The sequence below is a fragment of the Puma concolor genome, chromosome E1 (assembly GCF_028749965.1).
Source record: "Puma concolor isolate L17-30 chromosome E1, mPumCon1.1.hap2, whole genome shotgun sequence".
In the NCBI taxonomy this organism is placed as follows: domain Eukaryota; kingdom Metazoa; phylum Chordata; class Mammalia; order Carnivora; family Felidae; genus Puma; species Puma concolor.
Genome location: NC_141680.1, coordinates 2,821,915 through 2,835,868, shown reverse-complemented (window position 1 = coordinate 2,835,868; position 13,954 = coordinate 2,821,915). Strand labels below are relative to the sequence as shown.

Genomic DNA, 13,954 nt, shown 5'->3' with positions numbered 1-13,954 from the left:
GAGAAGAAACTATCCAGCTATCTGGGAGAGGGATGACAAGTGTCTTTCTTTCTTCCACCTTCATATTTGACACAGTGGCGGGAGTCTTCCAAAATGGTTTCCACCGATTCTGCCCTCCCAGTTCTGGCTGGTCGAACTTCCCCACCCCAGTGTCAAGTAGCTGCAGCACCAGCACGACGAGAATCCTGTCTCACTCCCACCGCCCCCCGGCGAACTGCTTGCCCTTACTTGTCATGGCGACTGTCCAGCTTTGTGCCAGGAGCCTCGCGGGGGTTGCTGGGATTGGGATTTTCCCCTCCCATGTGCTCTGTCTGGCGCTAAAAGTTTTGAGCTTCTCAAAAGTCCAGAGCCACCATCCTAGGCGCAGGTAGCTGCTGGGCTCCGGGGTCCTCTGGCGTCCGGCCTCGGAGCGTGCTTCCCAGGACGGTGACACGCTCCCCTGAGGTTCGGGTAAGCTCCTGCCTGAGCCAGATGAGTCCTCTCTGAGTCACCGGCTCTTGGCTCCGTGTATTTTCAGCTTGGGAGAATTGTGGGGTCTGGGGATGGGGCACTGGGGACTTAGCGATTTGGGGGAATGGAGGCTTGGTTGACGGCACCGACATAGGAATGCAATGTTGGGAGGCCTCGGTGTGGATGATGGGGATGTTAGGACCAGCCGAACTCAGAGCTGAACAGGAGAGTGGGACCTTCAGCCGGCCTAAAGGGTTCTTCCCCCACCCCACCCCCATCCCAGGGCTGGGTGTGGGGAACCCTGAAATAGCACGCACAAAGCATCAGGATATGAGACGCTCGGATCTCGGAATTTGGTTGGGGGACCCGTGGTCCGAGATTTTAGGGCCCACAGCATCCTGGTGGAACCTCGGGCTCCATTCCGAAATGATTATTCGGGGATGATCCGGGAAGCCCAAGCTGCTCAGTTCCCATAACTTCCGGACCTTTGTCCTTCCTGGAGTGATCTTTCCAACCGGTCTCCGGCTCCGCTAGATGGAGCAAATCCAATTAGACTGTCAGTTGTGGAAGTGGGAAGTGCTCAACGAGAGATTTGCCCGCGAAGCCCGGGAGGACTGTCCGGGCCGGAGAGGCCCACGAGCCCTGTTATTGTTTGGCTCTGCATTTACATTTTGCCACTTACAGGAGCGCTTCCGGTTTCTTTTTCCGGAGCAGCTCACTGTGCACCCGATGAGAGGGCGTAGAGAGAAAATGTCATTCCGACAGGCTCCTCTAACTTGCGGAGGGAGGCTGCTAGCCCCCTCCTCCACTTTTTTTTTTGTCCTTCCCGAGCTACTTAGCAGCCGCCTCGGGGAGGGAAGGAGTATTTGTTTTGATGCAAACCTCAGTCCCTCCCCCTCTTTGAATGGTGTGCTCCACCCCGTTGCCTGCCATCCGGACGGACGCTACCATTGCGTGAGACGGGGTTTTAAAAAGCGTGCCGAGGGCAAGCCCTGGGTATTTTCGAGAATGGGTACGTTTGAGAATTAAATGGTGAAAGCGGGCGACGATGCGCCGTCCGTCTGTGGCGGAGACACGGTTTCTCCGGCATCCGGCTGCAGCCCAGCCATTCCGATTTCGGACGCAGAGCGAACGTCGCGGGGGCGGAAGGGGCGGGCCTGGAGGGGGCGGGGCCCGCCGAGCCGAGCGGACGGGGGGCCGGCCTCCCGCCTGTCAGTCACTTGGGGCGCGGTGTTTCCAGCCTGCGCTCGCGGTCTGCGCACCTGCTGCGTCCTGGACCCCGCGCGCGGTGCTTGCGTGCTGCTTGTTCCGAAATTGGGGTAGCGTTTCCGCCGACTGCAATTACGAGTCGTGGCAACTAACCACCGCGTAAAGCCCGTCAAAATACACATTGTCATCGCCCCGGAGAAGGTGGACGTGCCTCTCTTCCTAGTCGATCTCTGACCCTCATCTTTGGGTTCTGTCACCAGTTTTGCCCTTTGGAGAACGTCCTGTAAATGGAATCACACAGTATGTGCTCCTTTGTGTAGGCTTCTCGCCTGCAGCGTAATGCCTGTGACATTCACCCGTGTGACATTCCTGCGTGTATCAGTCTTGTATCAATGCTTTGCTGCTTTGTATTTAGCCTACTCCATTGGATGAATAAACGATGGATTGTTTATCCATTCTTCTTATGATGACCCTTTGAGATGTTTCCCGTTTGGGGCTATTCTTAATAAAGCTGCTTTTAACATTCTTGTACAATTTTTTTTTTTTTTTGGACGACTACTTAGGAGTGGAATTGCTAGGTAAGAGAGGAGATGTAAACTTGCAAATTCCTATATTTCAAAGCGGTTGTCCCGTTTTACATTCCCACCAGCAAGATCTGTCCTTCCTCATATGTGTGTGGTTTGTCAGTCTTCCTAATATTGTGTACATCGTTGTGGTGTTAATTTGCAGTCCTCTGCACTATGATCCATTTCCACCTGCTTATTGGCCATTCCTACGTCATAATGGAAGTGACTCTTTACATCTTTCCCCCCATTTCTTTAAGTTGGTGTATGTGCTGTTTAAAAATTGTGTTCAGTTGCAGGCAGTTCTTTATATATCCTGGATAGGAGTCTTTTGTCAAGTGTTTTCTCCTGTGTTTGACCTGTTGCTTGCCTATTTGTTGAAGACGAGCAGCAGAAGATTCTTCTTTTATCTTTCAAATATTTTCTGTGACCTGTTTAGAAAAACCTTTGCTTGACCCCAAGGTCATGAGATACTCTAGGATATTTTTCTCTAGAACCTTTAGGGTTTTAGGCTTTATACTTAGGTCTATGAGCCATAATTAATTAACTTTAAAATAATTTTTATCATGATGGGACATACGGGTCAAGGTTTTGTTTTTATTTTTGGTTTTTCCTATATGGGTATCCCGTTCTTCTAGCTCCTAACAGCCTTCCTTTCCCCACTAAATTGCTTTTAATTGGAGTGTTTGGACCATTTAAATGTAATGCAATTATTGTAAAATTTGGGTTTACGTCTGCCACCTTAATGCTATTTTCTATTCTATTTCTCCTTTGTTCTTCTCTAACTTTGAGGAAGAAACAATACCAATCTAACACAAACTCTTGCAGAATAAAGAAGAGGTAACATTTCCAAACTAATTTTAGGATAATCCTCAGAATCCTGATACCAAAACCAGACGGGGACATTGCAAGAAAAGAACATTTAGACCCGTATTCCTGCTAGCACATGTATATGCAAAAATGTGACAAATTTTAGCAAATCAAATCTGATAGTATATAGAAATGATAAATCTATCCTGACCAAGTAGAGTTTATCTCTAGACTGCAATGATGATTAACATTCAAAAAATCGATAGGTGTAATTTGCCACATTAATGGATTGAAGGATAAAAATCCTATGATGATTTCAACAGCTGCATAAAAAACACTTGACATTATGCAATACCTTTTCATGATAAAAAAGAAAAGCGAAAAGAAAAGCCAACCCCCCAGCAAACCAGAAAAAGGAAAACTTAGTCTGTTAAAAGTCATCTCCAATCGAGTTACCATCAATACATAATCGAGAGACCGAATGCTTGTCCTCTAAGATCAGGAAATAGAAAAGGATTGGACTCTCACCCCTTCAACATTGTACTGAAGGTGTTAGCCAGGCTAATAGAAAAGTCATTGAAAAACTATCATGAAGGGCACTGCCTGGCTGGCTCAGTCGCTAAAGCATGCAACTCTTGGCCTCGGGGTTGTAAGTTCAAGCCCCACGTCGGGTGTAGAGATTACTTAAACAATAAAATCTTTAAAAAAAATTTTTTTAACGTTTATTTATTTTTGAGACAGAGAGAGACACAGCATGAACAGGGGAGGGGCAGAGAGAGAGGGAGACACAGAATCTGAAACAGGCTCCAGGCTCTGAGCGGTCAGCACAGAGCCCGACGTGGGGCTCGAACTCACGGACCGTGAGCTGAAGTCGGATGCTTAACCGACCGAGCCACCCAGGCGCCCCTAAAATCTTTAAAAAAGCAAAGCTACCATGACTGATAAATGATTATAGCACGGTCACAGGTTTTAAAGGTAATATACATAAACTGTATTTTTATATAATAGCAACCATTGAATCTGAAGTCAGAAAATGAATTGTAAAAACAATGCCACTTATAGTAACATCCGAAACATGGCATCCTGGGGATAAATTGAAAAAAAAAAGGGACGAGAGTTCTATATTAAAAACTACAAAATATTGCTGAGAGAATTTACGGAAGTTGTAGATAACAGAGTACCATATTCATGGATGGAACACTCAATAGTGTTGAGAGGTCAAAAGTGATTTAATTCAATCCCATGCAAAATCCTAGCAGGTTCGTTTGTAGAAATTGATCAGCTGACTCCGAAATGAAAGTGTAGTACAAAGTTGGAAGTCTTAAACTACCTGACCTCAAGATTCCTATAAAGCTACAGTCGGACGACAACCATGAACTAGACTAGAGCCCAGGAAAAGACACATGAGTGTGGTCAAATGGTCCTCTACAAAGGCCCCAAAATGAATCCGTGGGGAAAGGAAAGTGAATAAATGGTGCTGTATGACTGTTAGAAGGAAATATGGCAAAGTATCTTGGGCTTGATAGGGCTGGGTCACAAGCTTGTATCAATTTGTCCAATTTTGCTATCTAAATGGTAAAATTATGCATTTCGACTTATGTAGATTTTTTACCTCAGAAACATTGGTGGGCTTCTGGGGAGCAGCTAGACATACGTTTGTGAAATTGTCCAGAGTATTATGTCATTTCCTTCTTTAGCTTTATTTTAGAAAAATACACAACACTTAGATTCCCACCAAATAAGTACACCAAATAATTATAACAATATTTTGTCTTATCTGAGTCCGTATGTTAATTACACATGTATGACTACCATCTTTTTTTTATTTATTTTTTTATTTTTTGGAGACCGCGCAAGCAGGGGAGGGGCAGAGAGAGAAGGGCAGAGGAATCCGAAGCGGGCTCTGCGCTGAGAGCAGAGAGCCCGATGTGGGGCTTGAACTCACAAACTGAGATCGTGACCTGGACCAAAGTCAGTCGCTCAACCGACTGAGCCACCGGGGCACCCCCTTTTTTTCTTTATTAATCAAGCTAGAACCCTTTAACAGTACCCCCCCCTCCCATAAGCATACATATCCCCCTTTCTCTGAAACCATTATTATCCTATCAAAACGATCATAGCTCACCAGTAGGTTATTAGTAGTTAAACTTGGGGGGAGTCAAAAGATACACTCGGATTTTCAACAGCACAGGGGGTTGGTACCCCTAACCCCCACCCACCCTTGTTCAAGGGTCAACTGTAGTCTTTGTATTTTTAATTTACATGAACTACGTATATTTTACTGTGTTTGACTCTTCCCCACCTCCCGCCCTGTAAATTGTATTTTTTAATCCACAGGTTTCTGAGCTATATCCAGTTACACATATACAAATAAATTCATTTCCTTAAATTGCTGTAGTAAATTTCTCTTGTGAGGATACCACTGTCATTTAGCCACTCCCTGCTGATAGTAACATTGTTTCTTATCACCTGCCATCTGGGAACCATACTGAAGAACATTTTTGCCCTAGCCTCCCTGTACAAAGTAGTAAGGTGTTCCGTTTTACCAGACGCTGCCCTGACTACTTTCCAGAACCCTCTTTTTTTTTTCTTCCCCCCCAATCAAATAGCTTTCAGCCAAAACAAATATTTTTGGCACAAGGCTCTGGATGAAGCCCCGGGGGTGGGGGGGACATAATTATTTAGAGCTTGGAGGTGGCTGTGGACAGCCCAGGTTCAAATCCCTGGCCCTGAGCCCGGGTGAGTGACTTAATTACTTTAACCTCGGGTTCCCTCGGCTGATGACACCTACCTTATAGGCTTCTTGAGAGGATTAATGAGATAAGCCACCGAAAGCAGTGGGCCCCTGTGGGGATTGATTACAAACAGCAGCCATTGTCATGATGGTAGTGGGGTGGGCCTGCCCTTGGAGTCCCAGCTGAGTTTATGGCCTTCCCGCCAGGGATATCAATGTCAAGTCCTGCCTCCCCAGCCATTTGGAAAGTCTGGTTCCGCTCCTGACAGTTTCATTTAATGGCCCTTGAGGCTCTTCTCCGTGGGGAGTACCTGCTCCGAAAAGGTTTCCTAGTGATTGTGCATTTTCGAGAGAGAAACATTGAGAATTTAGTTGCTGCCCAGGACCAAGAGAGGGAGACCTCTGTCTGTGGGGCTGTGTCCCTCCCAGCGGGACTGAGTCTCGGACTTAACCGTTGCCGCACAGCCCCCGTTGTGGCACATTTTGGGCTCTTCCTATGTTCCAGGCACTTTTCTCAGCTCCTTACATCATCCGTAATAAGTAAGGTGCAGTTTTAGAGCAAAGGACACTTAAGGCTCCGAGAGGTTAAGTAACCCTAACCCTCACCTCCCCAAATCCTGCGAATATTAGGTGGTGCGCCTGGGATGCAGGCCTAGCCTGTCTGGCTCCCGAGCCCGTGATCTGTCTGCTACAGCTGCTCCATGGTCCCTGGTCCTGGGGACTTTTCACTAAACACACAAAAACTCAGTGCCTGCATGGGAGGAAGCCAAAAAGCTAGCCTGTTAAGACAGGTTAAGACACCCAGCAAGTGTAAGTAACAGTGTAATTTCAACCCTTCTGACTTCTGAGCCCCCTCCCCGTTCTCTTGAGCTCCCTTCCATAAAATCTCAAAGTTCTTTTGATCGCTGATGGAGGAGGGGTCCTGGTCCGTCCCCACAAATTAAATGTTTGGGATCACTCCCCGCTGGGTCCCTGTCTTGCTTCCTTCCACGCACGTGCGTAGCCAATACCCCCGTCAGCCAGCGTTAGCCGCTGTGACAAGTAGCCCTTTGCCAACCTCTTAATCCAAGGACTTTTGTCAACCCAAATCTGCACCTCCAGCCTTAACTGATTACAAAAGAGGGCTCTGTAGAGTCGTCTGTGACGAAGTAAGCATCTTACTCCTAGACGTTTGAACGGTCATTTTGAATAAAAGCTCATTCATTCGCCTGTGTGTCGGGCACGCAGTTCACTTCACCTCTCGCTGGGACTCGGGCTTCCTCGCCTGTCAGGTGACCGAGACAAATGAGACGAGGCGCTTGAAAGGATTTCACAAACCGAACCCACAAGAAAGTGCACCCTGGATCCCACACAGGTGGAGGCGAATGTTAAGGGAGATTATAATGGAAAAAGCTGCTTGGGACGAGGGTGGGGGGTGATAGTTTGTCAAGGCCCTACGAGACAGCAACAAAAAAGCAATGAACCTGGACCCACACGGCAGGTGTATTTTCTCGCAAAGCTGATAAACTTGGAGTCAGGGAAGGTGTCACGAGATGGTGGCAAGTGCCCCGGCCGGGACTGGGACCACCCCTCTGAACTCACCTGCCCCTTGGACCACTCACAGCCCGCTTGCTCATGGCTTGGGCACGACAATTCACTTACAGTTAGAGAGCCCAACCAGATACAAAGCATCTGGCATTACCTATATTACTGAGGTGAGCACAACAGATAACATGGCTGCACTGAGGAAGTTTCTAGTCCCCCAGAGGCAACAGCCGAAAGGAATAAGCAAAGGTGTCTGATGGCATACCACCCTGGAATTAGAATCAGATGACAGAGTTTGGCTGGTGGTTCTTTGACAGGACACCTGTCAAAGGTTCTTGAACCTCACAGTTCGTGAGTTCTAGCCCCGCGTCGGGCTCTGTGCTGACAGCTCAGAACTTGGAGCCTGCTTTGGATTCTGTGTCCTTCTCTCTCTGCCCCTCCCCGGCTCACGCTCTGTCCCTCTCTCCTTCAAAAATAAATAAGCATTAAAAAAACAACAACAACAACAAAGAAAGAAGAAGGCTTTGTGATGAAGGGATCTGGCGGGGAATGTCAGGGGTCCATGGAGGGATCGTCCCCCAGGTGGAGGGAGTGGCTGACAGTCACTTCATCCTTCTTAACAGGAAAGAGAGCAGAAGTAGGGTACCCTTCCACGAAGGCTCGTGGGTTCAGTGGTGGGAAGGTTGGGATTCCCTCTCTGGGTACCTTTGTGTCTGGAGGACATGTGCGAGGGGCTGGCAAAGGGTCGGGCAGGGGCAGCCCTGTTCCCAGGAAGACGGGGGACCCCGGGGTTGGGTGTGTCTCAGGCCGGACCCTCGTTCCCTCCACAGTGGCCGCACTGTCCTCCCACGGGCCACAATGCAGGAGCCGCCATTGGAACTCACCATCGAGCCCCCTCTGAGCCAGGAGACATTTTCGGAATTGTGGAACCTGTAAGTGGGGGGCGGGGCGGGCTCCCTGCCAGCCCCCCAGGACCCCCCAGTCCTGCCCACCCACCCCATTCCCCAGCCCCCCGGTGGAGCCTCTGTAGAAAACAAACCCCAGCACTGACGTTGTGCTCTTCTCTTTCAGACTTCCCGAAAACAATGTTCTGGTAAGGACTGGAGGTGGGGGGTTGCTGGGGGGGGACACTATGGGGACAGGGGCCAGAGACCTGGCCGTCTGACTCCTGCCTCTCCCCCCTGCAGTCTTCCGAGCTGTCCTCAGCGATGAATGAGCTGCCGCTCTCGGAAGATGTCACAAACTGGCTGGATGAAGCACCAGATGATGCTTCCGGAATGTCAGCGGTTCCGGCACCAGCAGCCCCTGCGCCAGCCACCCCTGCGCCAGCCATCTCCTGGCCCCTGTCATCCTTTGTCCCTTCGCAGAAGACCTACCCGGGCGCCTATGGTTTCCATTTAGGGTTCCTGCAGTCGGGGACAGCCAAGTCGGTTACTTGCACGGTCAGTGGCCCTGAGGGGCCGGTTTCCAGGCCGTAGCCCCCCTGGCTTTCTCTGTTCAGAACTTTGGGATTCCTCCTCTCTTACCTTCTTGTCAGTCTTCCGACCTATTTAGTTTGGCCCGTGACCTTTGGCCTTGCCCCTGCCCCAAGGTTGACATTTCCCCTTTGACCTTGGGCTTCCGTCACCCGTCCTGTTCCAGTCAGCCTCGCTCACGGGGCCGTGGAACTTTTCTTTTTTCCTTCACGATCCTTCCTTTCTTGGCTTTTGTAAGTGAGCTTCTGGGATAAAGACCCCCAACCCCGCCATCCGGAGCCACCTTTCCCCCACGGCTTCCAGTTGGTGTGTAAGTGGTGCTGGTGCATGTGACCACCCCCCCCCCCCCCCCCGCCCCGGGCACTCGTCCCCTGACCTGTGTCTATCCCTTCTCCTTCCCTCACAGTACTCCCCTCCCCTCAACAAGCTGTTTTGCCAGCTGGCGAAGACCTGCCCCGTGCAGCTGTGGGTCCGATCGCCGCCCCCACCGGGAACCTGTGTCCGCGCCATGGCCATTTATAAGAAGTCAGAGTTCATGACAGAGGTCGTGAGGCGCTGTCCCCACCACGAGCGCTGCCCTGACAGTAGCGACGGTGAGCCGTCGGGGGCTACAGATGGGGCAGGGCCTGCTGCTAGGGTCCCCCGGCCCCTGATTCCTCCCCAATTGCTCTCAGGTCTGGCGCCTCCCCAGCATCTCATCCGAGTGGAAGGAAACTTGCATGCCAAGTACCTGGACGACAGAAACACTTTCCGACATAGCGTCGTGGTGCCCTACGAGCCGCCCGAGGTCTGCTTTGGCATCTGGGGTCTCTGGGAGGAGGTGGGGGAGGGGTTTGTCAGCGGCCGTCCAGGTGGGAGATGGGGGGCGCTTTCTCCTTCTTATGCAACCTCCCCACGGCCGCGTGCGGTGTGCACAGCCAGCCGGGTGGTCCCCAGGGCACGGTTGAGGAAGCCAGCCTACACACTGCAGGCCTGCCCGGCGCTGGGTGGCCTCACTCGGCCCGATCTTCTCTCCCAGGTCGGCTCCGACTGTACCACCATCCACTACAATTTCATGTGTAACAGTTCCTGCATGGGGGGCATGAACCGGAGGCCCATCATCACCATCATCACCCTGGAAGACTCCAAGTAGGGACCCGCACGCCACCCTGCCCCAGGCCACTCTTCTCCCGTGCTATTGCCCGTCCAGTCCTTCCCGCGCATTCCCATCCCCGCCTGTGGAATCCCCTCTGCTGTCCCCCACCCTCCGCCTCCAAGTTTTCTTTTCTCTGGCTTTGGGACCTTCTCTTACCCGGCTTCTCGATACACTTAGGCTTTCAGGTTCCACATAGGATGAAGGAGGTGGGGAGTAAGGGGGGCCCCATCTCCCTCACTGCCTCCAGCTTCTGTCTTCTTACGTGGGTAGTGGGAAGCTGCTGGGACGGAACAGCTTCGAGGTACGAGTTTGTGCCTGTCCTGGGAGAGACCGGCGCACCGAGGAGGAAAATTTCCGCAAGAAGGGGGAGCCTTGCCCTGAGCCGCCCCCTGGGAGCACTAAGCGAGGTAAGCGGGCAGGACGAGAGGAGGCAGGGAGGGTGCAGTTCGGCTCAAAATTTACTCTTCTCTCGCCGTTCCTCACCTCTTTCCCAGCGCTGCCCCCCAGCACCAGCTCTACTCCCCCACAAAAGAAGAAGCCACTGGATGGAGAATATTTCACCCTTCAGGTAATCAAGGGCGGGATGCTTAACCCATTGAGCCACCCAGGTGCCCCGATTCCTTTGAAGTTAATATTACTGGGTTGAAGATTTGTTTCAAAATGTGGTTTTCTGCTTGACTGCTTTGCCTGCAATTAGGGCGTTTGCCAGTAGGGGGCAGTGGTGCCTCCAGACAATGGCTCAAGGTTGTGCCTAACTTCAGATCTCCAGTCACAAGGTGCGTTAAGTGGTACTGTGACTTTCGCCCTAATACTTCTTTATCCCCCTCCTCCCCTGCCGCAGATCCGTGGGCGTGAACGCTTCGAGATGTTCCGAGAGCTGAATGAGGCCTTGGAGCTGAAGGATGCCCAGAGTGGAAAGGAGCCAGGCGGAAGCAGGGCTCACTCCAGGTGAGTGACCTGGGCCCTCTCCCAGCCCCGCTCCCCTGCCTTCCTGCCGCGAAAGGCTACAGGACTCCATTCTGATCCCACTTTCAAGGCAAAAAGGAACTGGCGCCCTGACAGTGCGACCTGCCCTGCTCAGTCTTCCCCCAGTTGTATCCTGCACCCCCTTTCGTGCCTCTTGGTCATTTCCAGCAACCCCTAGCTCAGAGCTGGGGTCCCAAATAGAGGCCTGATGACCATGTGGGAGTATGAGACACCGCGGGGTTGAGACAGTCCCCCAGCCCTGCCGACCACCAGCAGGTCTGCGTGGCTTCGCGACTCCCTTTATTGGGCTCAGTTTCCTTGTTTGTCAGACGGGGTGGGGAAAGACGAAGACACGACCCAGAAGTACCCCGGGTGCTCGGTAAACACATGCGCGGGTGGTGGTGACCATTTCAGCTTAAATTCCCCTGCTCCTGCCTGGGGCCCTTCAGAGCCTGGATCTGAGACACGCCTCCCACTCACTGACGTCATCTCTTTCCCTGCCCCTTGTCTCGCCAACAGCCACCTGAAGGCTAAGAAGGGGCAGTCTACCTCCCGCCATAAAAAGCCAATGTTGAAGAGAGAGGGGCTGGACTCAGACTGATGTCCTTCCGCTTCTGGTCCCCCCCCCCCCCCCCCCCCACTGACACCCTCACCCTTGTCCTCCTTCCCTGGCATTTTTGGGACTTGGGAGCTTGAACACACAAGCTTGGTCTGTTCCCCTGCTTGGTACAGGTATGCCTCGGAAACACCATGAATTTTTCCACTTACCTTAGCCTAAGGCTCTGCTAACAAAGTTGGCCTACGTAGTTGGTTAGTAGGGGGAGGTGGGACCTTCCAACCGAGTTTTTTAAGATTTTTTACTATGAGGAACCGTGAGGGAGGTAGGAGAATGTTCCTGCCTATAAAGAGCGTTCTAGAACCAATCATACGCTGGGCCGCAAGCCCAGTTCTCTACCATTTTAACCAGCTATTGAATTTGTCCTGATTTTATTGTCCATTTTTATGAAATGCTAATAACCATACCTACCTCACGGTGTTTGTTGTGAGGGTTAATGAAATGATATATGTCTTGCCCCCAAACAGTTTTTTTATTACACGATGTCTGAGACTTGGTGCCTTCACGGGTGCTGATTCCCTAACGTCCCTATTGGTGGATGGGATGATCAAGTTCCTACGACCGGGACGGCTGGTCAGGGGTCCCCTCCTTGCTGGCCCGGCCGAATCCTGTCTTCCCTCTCGCCGAACCTCACTTCCTAAAAGGAAGTCTGACTCTGTCCTACGCCCGCGAGGGATCCGATCCCTGGTGTAGGATCTGTATCTGTCAAGGTCTGTTCCCTGCCCCCGACTCCTCAGGATCAATTTCTTTTGCACTCTTCGAGGCACATCTGCGTATTTCCCCACACCCTTCCCCCTCTCCCCTTTTTATATCCCCTTTTTATATCGGTTTCTTATTTTACAATAAAATTTTGCTAACACCTGTGTGTCTGAGGGGCGGGTGCCCGTGGAGGCTGCGTGGGGCCTGCCGTGCCGCAGGGGCGAGTCAGGAGGTGATGTTGGGAGGCAGCCACCTGAGTGTCTGGGGGGGGGGGAAGGGGGGTGCCACGCCGGGGTTCCGGGAGGAGAACAAAAGCTGGAGACTGGGTCAGTCTGCGGGCTGCATGACAACAAGGGAGGGGGGGACTCCATTCATAACTCGGGAACCAACTGTCCCTCCTCCCCCGCCCCCCTGCCCTACCAGGGCTGGCACAAGGTTCTCTCCTGCCCCTGCTTCTAGGATTGGGCTGCTGCCCCCCTCTGTCAGCCTCTCACCAAGGATTATGGGATTTAAATGTCTGATTTAGCAAGCCTGAGCCTCTGGGGTGGCCATCTGCACACAAGAAAGGGGCAGGATACCTGGGTCCCCGAGGAGGAAGATGGTGGGTGCCGTTGGATGAAGACAGCCGGGGAGGCCTGCCAGCCAGGGTCCCAGGAAAGTGGGGGCGGCTAAGGTGAGGGCCGGGGTGCGGGGCTGGGGCCTTCCCGGCATCCCCTCATCCTGGGCCTCAGGCCAGGCAATTCAATGAATTGAAGCTTTAAACTCTGCCAGGAAAACCTCAAAGGGCTTCTCGGGGTAGGGAGGAGAGCTGAGGTTGGGGAGCTCTGCTCCCCCGCCTGTCCTGTTCCTCGGTGCTGCTGGCTCCCAGGGAGGGGGGGCCGGGGGGGGGGGGGAGCTCTCTCCGTCACCCACTGCTGCCAGAGCCAGCGCTTGGAGGGGCGGCCAGACACTGGGGACATGGCTTGGCCCACCTCCTCCCTGGAGGCAGAGGGAGGGGTGCTAAGGTCCAGAGAGGGTTCTGGGGCCAGCGTCCTCTCAGCTTCCTCAACCAGGCTGAGGGTGCCTGTGGGGAGTGGCGTGGCCTGCCCCAAGGGTCCCAGATGGCCGTGCACCCACCAGCCCCCCTGGCCTCAAGACCACCTTCTTTCTCTTTCTCTCGCCGGGGAACACCAAACGCTCCCCGGGAGACCTGGAACCATCTCCTTCAGAGACCTTAAGCTTCACCATCTCTCCCCACCCTCTGGGGCCTTGGCAAACCAGCGCTGCTCGAAACTTCTTCCCTCTCCTCACTCCTCCAGACGGGTCACCTTGAAAATGCCTTCTGACCAGCACCCGGCACCCCTGACTCACATCTCCCTAGACTGCGTCCCCAGCAATGGGACCGGGTCCATTTCTGCTCTGCTCCTTCAGAAAGCAGATCCGATCCGGCTCTGCCCAAACCCTCGTGAGCCGATAGATCACTGGGCTGGGAACAAGGCTGGGTTCACAGGCCAACTCTGCGATGGGCAGAGGTGACCTGTACTGGGTCCCTGACTCTCTGGTCCTACCTGCCTTCCTTCCCTCGAGTTCATCCAGGCATCTGTCTAGGCTACAGGCACTCACCGGTGCCTTCCTCTGCCTGGCTCTGTTCTAGAACGTGGGGGCCCATGGCAGACGTGGCCCCTGCTCTCAAGTTCAGAGCCCAAGCCCTGTACCACTGGGATTTGGGATATTTCTTGGGATGCCTGGGTGGCTCACTCGGTTAAGCGTCCAACTTCGGCTCAGGTCATGATC

General features: G+C 52.5%; 1 protein-coding gene across 1 annotated transcript; it reads left to right on the top strand.

The window, feature by feature from the left end:
- The first annotated feature begins 296 nt into the window (after window positions 1-296).
- TP53 (tumor protein p53) lies at window positions 297-12,341 on the top strand. Its single transcript, XM_086685866.1, has 11 exons — window positions 297-450; window positions 8,121-8,222; window positions 8,362-8,383; window positions 8,478-8,732; window positions 9,172-9,358; window positions 9,440-9,552; window positions 9,784-9,893; window positions 10,171-10,307; window positions 10,395-10,468; window positions 10,742-10,848; window positions 11,386-12,341. Exons 2-11 carry the CDS (start codon window positions 8,149-8,151, stop codon window positions 11,465-11,467), a joined length of 1,161 nt encoding a protein of 386 aa, XP_086541992.1. The 5' UTR covers window positions 297-450; window positions 8,121-8,148; the 3' UTR covers window positions 11,468-12,341.
- Window positions 12,342-13,954: the final 1,613 nt, after the last annotated feature.

What these genes read in the sequence shown, in the direction of transcription:
- TP53 (XM_086685866.1), top strand. Translation starts at nt 8,149, where the DNA reads ATGCAGGAGCCGCCATTGGAACTCACCATCGAGCCCCCTCTGAGCCAG. An exon ending in CCAAGTCGGTTACTTGCACG is followed by an intron (nt 8,733 to 9,171) that starts GTCAGTGGCCCT and finishes CTTCCCTCACAG; the next exon opens with TACTCCCCTCCCCTCAACAA. An exon ending in TGCCCTACGAGCCGCCCGAG is followed by an intron (nt 9,553 to 9,783) that starts GTCTGCTTTGGC and finishes CTTCTCTCCCAG; the next exon opens with GTCGGCTCCGACTGTACCAC.